The sequence below is a fragment of the Anomaloglossus baeobatrachus genome, chromosome 6, assembly GCF_048569485.1.
Source record: "Anomaloglossus baeobatrachus isolate aAnoBae1 chromosome 6, aAnoBae1.hap1, whole genome shotgun sequence".
Lineage (NCBI taxonomy): Eukaryota > Metazoa > Chordata > Amphibia > Anura > Aromobatidae > Anomaloglossus > Anomaloglossus baeobatrachus.
The window spans coordinates 137,374,825-137,386,888 of record NC_134358.1 but is presented as its reverse complement, the minus strand read 5'-3'; the positions used below and the strand labels follow the sequence as shown (position 1 = coordinate 137,386,888).

General features: G+C 48.3%; 1 protein-coding gene across 1 annotated transcript in view; it reads left to right on the top strand.

Moving 5' to 3' along the window:
• The first annotated feature begins 734 nt into the window (after positions 1 to 734).
• The window catches only part of MRPL15 (mitochondrial ribosomal protein L15), a 32,198-nt gene continuing 20,868 nt past the window's right edge, over positions 735 to 12,064 (top strand). Inside the window, exons 1-3 of the mRNA XM_075316345.1 lie at positions 735 to 876; positions 3,582 to 3,739; positions 7,388 to 7,553. Coding sequence (XP_075172460.1) covers positions 772 to 876; positions 3,582 to 3,739; positions 7,388 to 7,553 — 429 coding nt within the window. The 5' untranslated portion in view covers positions 735 to 771. The remainder of the gene's footprint in view (positions 877 to 3,581; positions 3,740 to 7,387; positions 7,554 to 12,064) is intronic.

Genomic DNA, 12,064 nt, shown 5'->3' with positions numbered 1-12,064 from the left:
CACCGGGCTCACGACCGCAGCGGAGACTGAGCCGAGCATCATTACTAGAGCACATATACTTGTTATATACCAGTGTGAGGGCAGAATAAAGGTTGAGTTCAGTCTGTGGCCTGACTTGATGATCTGGAGCAGGGGTAGGGAACCTCCGACATGGGAGCCGCTTATGGCCCATGATGTCTATTTCTCTACCCCCCCCTCTCCTTTTATTCCTCTTTGCACAAGGAGCACAGTACCTATTTGGGGCCCTCTGTGGCTGCCATTTCTGGTGCTTTGTGTGCTGGGTGCCCTTTTAGGTGTCTGTTATTTGGGACCTCTGGGGATATAAGGGGACCTGCCACTCCTTAAGCTGTGAATATTTCATTGTCTGTGCTTCAATTAAAGGGGTCTTCTACCCAAAAACAAGAGCCTTATCTCTGGATCAATCCAGCTGCACCGATCAGTGTGTGTGGCTGGAGTGCCCCTTTAGTATTAAATACATCTATAGTTATATGAGTGAACCATGTTTCTATGTTCATCCTCTATTTGGCACAGATCTATCTGAAGGACGGGTCTGCCATTCCTAGCTACGTGTTTTGATTTTGTCTCACAATTATTGTGATGTATCATCGATTATAGTGATTACAACAACGAACCTTCTGCCCTCAACAAACATGGCGGATCCCAATGCACCTTTTTACGTCAAGGCAGTAAAGCATTGAATTGAATCCTGCGCGTTTACAGGACAGTGGGCGTCACGTGATTCCAACCTCCCCTGTCCTTCAGCATGTAGACATGGCGGCCTCCGGCAGCAGCGGCAAGAAGGCGGGGGAGCTGCTGAAAACCCTCCCGCGGGTGTCACTGGCGAATCTGAGGCCAAATCCTGGGGCCAGGCAGAGGGTAAGGTGTGCTGTGCCGCCATTGTGCTGCGGCCGGAGCTGTCACGTGTCTGCAGGACTCCGGCGCAATGTCTGCTGCTGATCAGCACATGTATGAGGAGCAGTGTGTGACCCCGGCTATGTGCAGAAAGGGGCCGGAGACCCCCCAGCGTCTGGGAGTCATAAGGGCCGTGAATAATGGAAATGCCCTTTAAACTGAACCTGTCAGGTGTAATATGCGCCCAGTACCACGAGCAGTTCTGGGTGTATATTGCTAATCCCTGCCTAACCGTCCCTGTATACACATGCATAGATAAAGAGATCTTTAGAAAAAGCATTTCTAAAGATCTGTTATGATATGCTAATGAGGCCAGGGACTAGTCGCAAGGGCGTTATATCCTCCGACTAATCCGCCCTCTTAGCATGGTAGTACGCTCACAGGGGCACGATAACATGCTATTCAATGCCCATTGCCCCGCGTCGTCATTGTCAGTGACGTGCGTACCTGTGTCTGTAGTCACATCAGAACGCTGGGCAGTGCACATGATCAGAACTACCCCCACTTCCAGTCGTGCACTATGAAGCCAGGTGCACACGTCCCGGCCTCAGAGAGGTCTAGTGCACATTACTGGAAGTGCCGGGGAGTTCCGATCATGCGCACTGCCCAGTGTTCTGATGTGGTGACTACAGACACAGGTACGCACGTCACTGACAATGACGACGCGGGGCAATGGGCATGGAATAGCATGTTATCGTGCCCCTGTGAGTGTACTACCATGCTAAGAGGGCAGAATGAGCGCAGGAACTTGCGCCCTCCCTGCGACTAGTCCCTGGCCTCATTAGCATATCATAAAGGATCTTTAGAGATACTGTATCTAAAGATCCCTTTATGCTACTAGATGCAGGGTTAAGAAATATGCACCTAGATCTGCTCGTGGTTCGGTTGCATATTGCACCTGACAGGTTCCCTTTAAAGCATTCCTTCCCTCGTAGGAAGAGTCTGACATGTCCTAGAGAGTCCAGAGGGCTGAGATTTCTAGGCGGACGGTACGAGTTTCAGGCCGGGGGGGGGGGGGGGGGGGCGGGGGCGGCATAGTGTCAGATGGGGATTCTCCTACGCTTTAGGGTTCTTGGCAATTGGTCCCCAATGATCAGCTGTTCTGACTGTTCTTTATGCAACTAAGTGAAAAGAAACATTGCTGGGGGTCTTATCCAGGATGAGAGGGATATATGGTTTCTGCTCACCTCGGGGGAGGGGGGGGATAGTCCCGTGAAGATCCTCGGGTCAAACTGCACAAGAAGGAATAGAATGGGCTATTCTGCGCTGCTGTAATAGAATCTCCTGCAGGATTGTAGAAACAGAGGGTTATTCCATCAGCGCGTTTCACTCTCCGACCTCTTCCTGAGGATTTTAGCCACACAAAGTTTGACAATCAAGACTGAATCGCGTTGCTGGAATAACCCACTGTTTCTACACCTCTGCACAATATCATCCTATCGCAGCAGCGCAGAATACCCCGCTCATGCTCAACGCGAGTAATGAGCATTATGGAGAGTCAATGATTGTCCTGTTCTGGTCTCCATCCACATACAGCCAGCCATAAACAGAGCATTGGTGGGTTTGCTTTTTTTTTTTTTTCTTTGAGGGGGGTCACACTACACCCGAGAATGCCCCTTCTAACAGCTGATCGATGGTGAATCCCACCCATCGGGTAAAGATGGGCCATCAGTATTAAGAACCTGGAAACCTCTTAAAAGAGAACTTGTTCCTAAATTCATGCTGCCCGAACCCTGAGCCGCGGGGATCAGAGCCGGGCTGTGGGATTGCAGTCTTTTTTTTTTCTAGGAAATGCTGCAGAGAAGGCATAGTTTGTATAGGCGGCCACCGTAGACCTGCCTAGTCTGCCTTCTCTCTGCCCTGCTCCAGGTGATTGACAGGTCTCTCCCGTCTGGCTTTTCAAAACCATTTTCTCTAAAGCGCTGCTACCGGACTCTGATGCTGCTTGTAGTTCGAACAACATGAATCTAGTGACAGGTTTCCTTTTAAAGCTCTGCTCCTGTATTTTTTTTTTTTTACACTGCTAGTGCGGTGCTTTTTAATCTAGTTCCCTTCTTCCAGCTTTATACTCGCCCATCAGTGTCTTCACATTTTACTGACACCACTCCTGCACAGCGGTGCCATCTTGTGACAACAAATTCTGTCTGGCAGGACGTCAGTTCAGTCATAAGCATTCAATGCAAGTCTATGAGAGCCAGAACGAGGATCTCATAGACTCGTATTGAGTTGTGACCTCTAGCGTGCTTAAAAAAACACTGGAGCTGCTGGAACATCACAAATCGCTTTAGACCAACGCTGAAAAAAGATGAAGACGTTGAAAAGGTGAGTATGAGCGAGAAGGAAACTTAGATTAGAAGCGCCACTCCAGTAATGACATAAAAGAAAACAAAAACCCTGCTGAAGTGATGCTTTAAGACTTATATTTTAGAGATCAGTACATATGACAATGGTATACTGAGAACTCATAGGGAGAAGGTCACCTCACTGCAGAGCACATTGAAGGCATATGTCGGGAGGATATTTGGCATGTTGGTGTCGTATGGTAGGATTTGTATAAATCGCACTAATCACAATCTGTGCTGCAATCTCAGGTGCTCGCTGACTACATTAAACTGACGCATGGGTCCAATTTACCTTATTTTTCTGGATGTCATTTTATTCTATTGTAGGAAAAAAAACGAGGACGCGGCAGACATGGTGGAAATAGAAGTGGCAGGGGCCATAAAGGACAGAGGCAAAGGGGTAACCGACCGCGCCTAGGATTTGAAGGAGGTCAGACACCTTTTTACCTGGTCATCCCTAAATATGGATTCAATGAGGGGCACAGGTCAGTACAATCCGATCCTGGAAATTACCACCGTTGGGCATCCTTAGAACCAGTGGACATGTGCCTCCTTCACTGCATCATAGTTGGGGGAGGCCATACATTGGGGCTCCCTGGTGCCTATGGTGGAAGGGAACCTGTCACCAGATTTGGGGCCTATAAGCTGCGGCAACCACCAGTGGGCTCTTATATACAGCATTCTAACATGCTGTATATAAGAGCCCAGGCCGCTGTGTAGAACGTAAAAATGACTTTATAATACCTAAACGGTTGGTCCGGTGCAGACTGGTCAAATGGGTGGCTCTGTTCTCCAGGTGTGGCCATCTTTGTCCTCCTTCTTCTGAAGCTGGTGAGCAGGGCAGATCAAAGTATTGTAGTGCGCCTGCGCAGGACCTCAATTCCGGCGCGTGTGTATGATGTAGGACACGTCATGCACCCAGGCTTCAGAAAAAGGATAAAGATGGCCGAAAGAGGAGGCTCCACACCTGGAGAACGGAGCCGCCCATTTGACCAGTCTGCACCGGACCGACCATTTAGGTGAGTATTATAAAGTGTTTTTTATGTTCTACACAGCGGCCTGGGCTCTTATATACAGTATGTTAGAATGCTGTATACAGTGTGTCCACTCATATGATGTCCACCGACTATAAGCAGCGGCCACCACCACTGGGCTCTTATACAGTGTGTCCACCACCATTAGCTTGAAAACGGCGGCAGCTATAGGCATAGAAGTGATGTCTAGGTTATAGTAAAGTAGCCATGCGCTACGCAATGAAACCACCTATAGCGCCACCTGGTGGAAAACAATGGAGTTAGCATTTTTATCTTGAAAACGGAATGAGATAGAGAAAAAAAGTGAATTACAAAGTTGTAGGGCATCATCAATTCAATAGGAATCGACACCTTGTATACAGAAATGCTATGATAAGAACATGTAAAACTCACAAGGCTGCAGACGTGAAGCGATACCTCATGGAGACCTTCCTACAAGTCATTGGGTATGGTGGCTGTGTGGAGTGGCCTCCACGCTCACCTGACCTGACCCCATTGGACTTCTGTCTGTGAGGTCACATCAAACAGCAGGGTATGCCACCCCTCCAACATGCAGCAAGATACAGTATGCTGTCCAGAGTTCAGATGTGCATTGCAGCTGATGGTGGCCACTTTGAGCATCAAAGTTAAATGAGCGCCATATGCGTGACCAGCATTCAATGTTTTGGGGGGGGTCATGGGTTTCATATCATAGCATTTCTGTATGCAAGGTGTCGATTCATATTGAATTGATGATGCCCTACAATTTCTTAATTCACTTTTTTTTCTCTCTCGTTCCGTTTTCAAGATAAAAATGCTAACTCCGTTGTGGCGCTATAGGTGGTTTCATTGCGTAGCGCATGGCTACTTTGCTATACCTAGACACCAGTTCTATGCCTATAGCTGCCGCCGTACTCAAGTTAATGGCGGTGGACACACTGTATAAGAGCCCAGTGGTGGTGGCCGCTGCTTATAGTCACAAAATCTGATGACAGGTTCCCTTTAAGAAGTCACTGAGAAATCCCATCTCTAGTGCACTATTGTTGGGCGCTAATAAAGGAGGTCTCCCATCAGGAGCGCCATGATGATAAAGGAGCCATGCTAAAACTGATAAGATTACAGCCTAAAAAACGAGCATAATACTGATATTTCTGGCACGCATAGGAAAAATTATTTCAATGTGATATTGAAGAATATTTTATTTTCATATTCTACAAAAGGAGTCAACCAAAATGCCAACGTTTTCGGCTCACATTTGAGCCTTTTTCAAGGCATATATATCAAGAGGCAGAATATGGGCTTAGGATAGCAAATACTAGAGGATGGGATGAGGCAAGGGTAAGACAGCCAGCTCACCGGACACAGTTCCATTTGCACCCAGCCTGCTGTCATTCCAGGCACTATCACCCATTCACCCTGGTCTCCTATGACTTACCCCTACCTCATCCCATCCTCTGGTATTTGCTATCTTAAGCCCATATTCTGCCTCTTGATATATATGCCTTGAAAAAGGCTCAGATGTGAGCCGAAACGTTGGCATTTTGGTTGACTCCTTTTGCAGAATATGAAAATAAAATATTCTTCAATATCATATTGAAATATTTTTTTCCTATGCATGCCAAAAATATCATTGTTTTACATTTTTTCTGAGCACCAACATATTACATGGTTGTAGCAGAGCTTCTCCCTTCATACTATAAAAACCGAGCATGGCCAAGATGACTATCGTATCACAGAATAGAGTTTAGCCTTCAGTGGTCCCCTAAAGAGAGAACTTGCGTGACATTCCGGCCCTCTTGGTTTTGGTCAATTGTACAGTCTGTAAACATAGCAACAAAAAGAGGAAAATATCCTCCAAAAATTAAGTATTACTTACAGCAAGATGGGCTGAAGTGTGTACATCGCCCTGGCCAAAAACTAGTACTCTAGCAGGATACAGCTAAACCCCCACTAAAGTGGAAGCGTCACAGGTGCAGGAGAAGCAGATCACACACACACCTCCATGGAATGGAGGAGGGCGATTGCTAGATGATAAAACTGCACACTAGTGGCTTGCATAGAGCGCTGTTCACATATGCAGATCAATTGTACAGTGGAAAAACTGCCTCTAAGGGGTACTTTGCACCTGCAACATCGCTAGCCCATATTAGCGATGCCGAGCACAATAGTCCCCGCCCCTGTCGCACATGGTATCTCTTGTGATAGCTGCCATAGCGAACATTATCGCTACAGCAGCTTCACACGCACTTACCTGGTCGGCGACGTCACTGTGACTGCCGAAGAATCCCTCCTTCAAGGAGGCGGTGCGTTCGGCATCACCACGATGTCGCTAATCGGCCGGCCAATAGAAGCGGAGGGGCGGAGATGAGCGGGATGTAAACATCCCGCCCACCTTCTCCCTTCCGCATTGCCGGTGGACGGCGGGCGCAGGTAAGGAGATGTTCCTCGCTCCTGCGGCTTCACACACAGCGATGTGTGGAGCTGCAGGAACAACAAACATCGTACCTGCGGACGCACCAACATTATGAAAATGACCGACGTGACACAGATCACCGTTTTTTGACTGTTTCACGCTCGTTCATCTTCTCTCCTAGGCTTTACACTTTGCGACGTCGTTACCGGCGCCGGATGTACGTCACTTTCGATTTGACCCCGACGATATCGCAGTAGCGATGTTGCAACGTGCAAAGTACCCCTAAGTGTTTGAGTTTGTCAAATATTTATTCATTTATTATTTTCGAGGTTTGTTATAGAGTAAAAAAGATTTCTACCTTTAATTTCTCCCACCGCTCTATCTCCAATGGTCTGTGCTTATGTGGTCTGTGTGATCATGTCTCACACATCTGCTGAAATCAGTGGTCTTGTGCCATGTGTATGTGTATCACCGCTGAGGCCAGTGACTGGCTGCAGTGGTCGCTTGGATGTGCTACACATCATTGAAACAGCTAATAAGAAACCAGGAGCAATAATTGGGACTGGATGATTAAACAGTAAGCTATTGGTTTTTTTCTTATCTTAGATAATTTCCTGCTCTAAAAATAAATCTATCCTTGATGGCCCCTCTAATGATGACACTTTTATGTGAGTGTGTCCTGACCGGTGGATTTGTTTTCCTTCTAGTTTTCGGCGCCAGTATCAACCACTGAGTTTGAAGAAGTTACAGTACCTCATCGATCTTGGGAGGGTGGATCCTTCACAGGCGGTTGACTTGACACAACTTGTGAATGCCCGAGGAGTCACCATCCAGCCACTAAAGAGAGATTACGGCGTGCAGCTTGTAGAAGAGGTAAAGCCACTGAGGAAACTGTATTTTACTTTTTCCTTTAGACATAAATGAATTATGATTTCTTAGATATAGGTATAAGTGCACTTGTACCTATACATCACCAGGGCGGAGGCTTCTGTGGTCTGCACACGGTGTCAGCCATGACCTGTAATTCTTCCTTCTCTCTGCAGCATTAGTGACGTCTTACCATAGCAAATCTCGAGGTAGTGTAAGGGGTTTTCTGACCCCTAGATCCACCTCTTCTCCGCATCATGCACCCCAATGACAGCACTTGGTCTTGCCTCACATTAATCAGCAACTGGTGGGAACTTTAGTCTTCACCTGATGAAGGTCTGTTCACCATGGGTTCAGCATGTGAACCAGCAAGCAGATGTCGCCATTGCCTGTCAAGATATTTGGGTCCTCCAAAGCCACCTTTGTTAACTTCCTAAAGGACCAATTTTTATTGTTTATGCTCTTGTTAATTCTTTCTCCTATTAAAGAGCCATAACTTTCTTTTTTTTTCCCAGTTGACATGGCCACATGATGATTTGTCCTCCATTCTCCGACACCCATGTTTTTATTTTTCTGTATGTGAAGCTATGCGAGGAATCTTTTCTTATTGTTTTGAGGTCTACATAACATTTTTCTCGCATTTTACTTTTAAGGTGGTATGGTGACTAGTGATGGGTGAGCACTACCATGCTCGGGTGCTCATAATGACTGGGGGACTTCTGGAAAAATGCTCGAGTCCCCAAGTGACTTCCATTTTACTCGGGTTCTTGAGTCGCACCCATCTGAGCGTCCAACTGCTCCTTACGAGTGCCCGCTCATTACTAGTTAGGAGTACTGAGCACTTGAGCATGTTGTGCTCACCAATCACTAGTTATGAGTACTGAGCCCCCGAGCATGGCAGTGCTCACCAGTCACTAGTTACGAGTACTGAGCACTCGAGCATGGTAGTGCTCTCATCACTAATGGTAACTAAAATGCACATATCTGACACTTTTTTTTAAATTTTATTTGTCCATCTTAAGCACTTACTGTACAGGTGAATTTAATATTTTGGTATATCAGACTTTTACAGATGCAGCGATATAACTTATGTTTATTTGACTTTTTTTATTGTCTTTCAAACTTATTTTACTTTTACCTTGATAGTCCCCTTAGTGGACTTGATCCTATCAATCACTCCTACTACACCCTGTAATTCCACAGTATAAATTGCAGTCTCCTTTGAAGCTCAGCCTAAGGCAGCGACCTGATCTTTCTTGAGCCTTAATGTGGCATGTCGCGGAGGGATGATGGAGTCTGGCGCACGTCCAGCAATAATGATATCGTTTATCAGTCATTGGCAGTGGCATCTCAATGCGGACACAGATCCAGTTATGTAATGTAGCCGGCATCTTCTGTGTGTGTGGAGACAGCACCCTTCACGCCCCCCCCCCCATGGCCACCTCTGCACTGAGCACCTGTGCTTGCTTGGAAGTCATGAGTAAGTCACTAGCCTGTGCTGTACTTTGGATTTTTATGTAGTAACAATTAACACAGTTCAAAAAAGACAAATGTTCATCCAAGGAATGGGAAACAATACAGGGATTGGGGCACATGTACAACCACAATACATGATGCCGGCCATTATATAATTATTTCTTCATCGTTCCTTATGGGAGACCCAAACCATGGGTGTATAGCTTCTGCCTCCGGAGGACACACAAAGTACTACACTCAAGCGTGTAGCTCCTCCCTCCGGGCTATATACACCCCCTGGATGACAATCTACCCAGTTCAATGCTTTGTGTTTCAGGAGGTCACACACATGCATTCTCTGATTTTTTTTTTTTTTTCATTTTTATTTTTATTTTAAAGATTTGGAAGAAAAGCGGGTCCAGTCTGGACTCCCGGCATGTCCCTTCTCACCCCACTGTGTCGGCGGTGCTGTTAAGGTTGACTTTACAAGGCTGGAGCCTTCACATGCCGCGCTCCTTCACATCCTCTGAGAGGCTCTGGTTTGAAGTGGGAGCCGTCTCGGTCCTCTCTGCTTGCAGGAGACCGGTCTCCATCCGCAGCCCTGTCTGGTTCCTGCTGGAAGGAGCGTTTAACCCCCCCTCAGGGACTGGCCCTGCGTCTCAAAAGCTAAGTATTGAGACGTTTCTTTGTCGCTCCATTGGGAGACCCAGCCAATTGTCTGGGTCTCCCAATAGGAGCTAGAAGAAAAGGAATTTACGGTAAGTAAACAAAATTCCCTTCTTCTTTGTCGCTCCATTGGGAGACCCAGACAATTGGCTGGGTCTCCCAATAGGAGCTAGAAGAAAAGGAATTTACGGTAAGTAAACAAAATTCCCTTCTTTTCAGGGGTCCCGGGTACTTTTATTAGGGGGAAAGTATGTTTTTTATCTTTACTGTAAATTCCGGCCGGTTCTGGGGGTTTCCCCTGAGAACCGCGCCGAAGGTGCCTGCTCGCCGGCCGCATGTTAAAATCTAGGCCCCGGCTTCTGTTTGGGCCTAGTTTCGGTTTCACCTCTGCACGTCATTCAGGCAGGGGAATAGAGTGGCGCCGCCCACCGGCCATCCAGCAGAGGGGAGGACACTCCTCTCTGAGGAGATGTTTCCCTCCCCTGCATCTCTCCTTAGCCCTCCGGTTTCCCGCTCTTGGGCTAATCTCCGCCCCCCCTCCTCCTCCCAGCGCCATTTTCTCAGCGTTTATCACACTGATCGGCGCTGGCTGCTGAACCTGCTGCTTTCTAGGAAGGCTGACGCTTTACTGGGGGTCCGAGCTGTGGAATCCGGAGGGCACACAGAGAGCGGTCTGGTAAGCCACAACCTCTGGTTGTGGGCTTTATTATACACTCTCAGGACATTCTACAGGAGTGTATTCTTACTGCAGAGCTTCCACCTCAGCAGCATGTCTGTCACCCGGAGCAAGGCTGCAAACATGTACGCTATATGCACTGCATGTAAGCTCATTCTGCCAGAGCCAAGCACATACCCACATTGTGATGCCTGTGCTAACATGGTTGTGTCTCAGCCTGGAGCCTCCTCAGGGGTCCCTCCGGCTGCTCCGGCCCCGGTGGCTGAACCCCCGGCTTGGGTAGCATCCTTTTCAAAAGCTATTTCCCAGTCTTTTGCAGACTCCATGGGGCAGCTGTCCCAGACACTGCTGACCATGCATCAGCCCTCTTCTCAGGGTGCCTCTGCTGCTCCGAGCTCTGCAGAGCTCTCAGAGCATGTCCTAGGACCCCGTCCCCCTAAACGGAGACGCAGGGACCCTTCTCCTTCCTCTTCCCACAGCTCTGATTCACGTGCCGAGGTGCAGGGCGAGGAGGATTCGTTTACTGTGGGCTCAGACGCTACCTCTATGTACCCCATTGACTTGTCTGAGGGTGATGCGGATGTTAGTGACTTGATTGTGTCCATTAACTCCGTACTGAACCTCAACCCACCAGAGTCAGAGGAACAAGCCTCTCTGGTAGAGATACACCAGTTTACCTCACCTAAGAGAGCTAGGAGTATGTTTTTTAACCACTCCAGTTTTCAGACCACTGTTACCAAGCTCAGGGCCTGTCCTGACAAACGTTTTCCGAAGCGTAGTTCTGATGACCGTTTTCCTTTTCCACCAGAGGTGGTTAAGGAATGGGCCCAGTCCCCAAAGGTAGACCCTCCGGTGTCCAGAATCTCAGCCCGCACAGTCGTAGCTGTGGCTGATGGCACTTCTCTTAAGGATCCCACTGACCGCCAGGTTGACCTTCTGGCCAAGTCTGTATATGAGGCGGCAGGAGCCTCGTTCTCCCCGTCTTTTGCGGCAGTGTGGGCTCTTCAGGCAGTCTCTGCCTCTCTGGCGGAGATACATTCCCTCACCAGGGACTCTATTCCTGAGATGGATGCCTTAACTTCTCAAGCTTCGGCTTTTGCATCCTACGCCATGTCTGCCATCCTGGAGGCTTCTCACCGCACGGCGGTGGCCACCGCTAACTCCCTCGCGATCCGCAGGATCTTATGGCTTCGAGAGTGGAAAGCAGACACTTCCTCTAAGAAGTACCTTGCGAGTCTCCCTTTTGCTGGGTCCCGGCTGTTTGGTGAACAACTGGATGAAATAATTAAGGAAGCTACTGGCGGGAAGAGTACTTCCTTGCCACAAACTAAAATCAAAAAACCTGTCCAGGGCAGGAACCAATCGAGGTTTCGTTCCTTTCGTTCCTCTAACTGGTCATCCTCTAAGCCCTCGACCTCGTCCACTACCGCAGCCAAGGATCGTAAACCCAACTGGCGCGCGAAGCCGCGTCCTCAAAAGACCGGAGGAGCCGCTGCCACTAAGGCAGCCTCCTCTTGACTATCTGGCTGTGCCAGCAACGTCCTTGGTCGGTGGCAGGCTCTCCCACTTTGGCGACGTGTGGTTTCAACACGTCTCCGATCAGTGGGTGCGGGATATCATCTCCCACGGCTACAGGATAGAATTTTCTTCCAGCCCGCCAAACAGATTTTTTCTGTCCACCCCCCCCTGCTCCAAAGCCGCCGCCTTCTCTCAGGCCGTG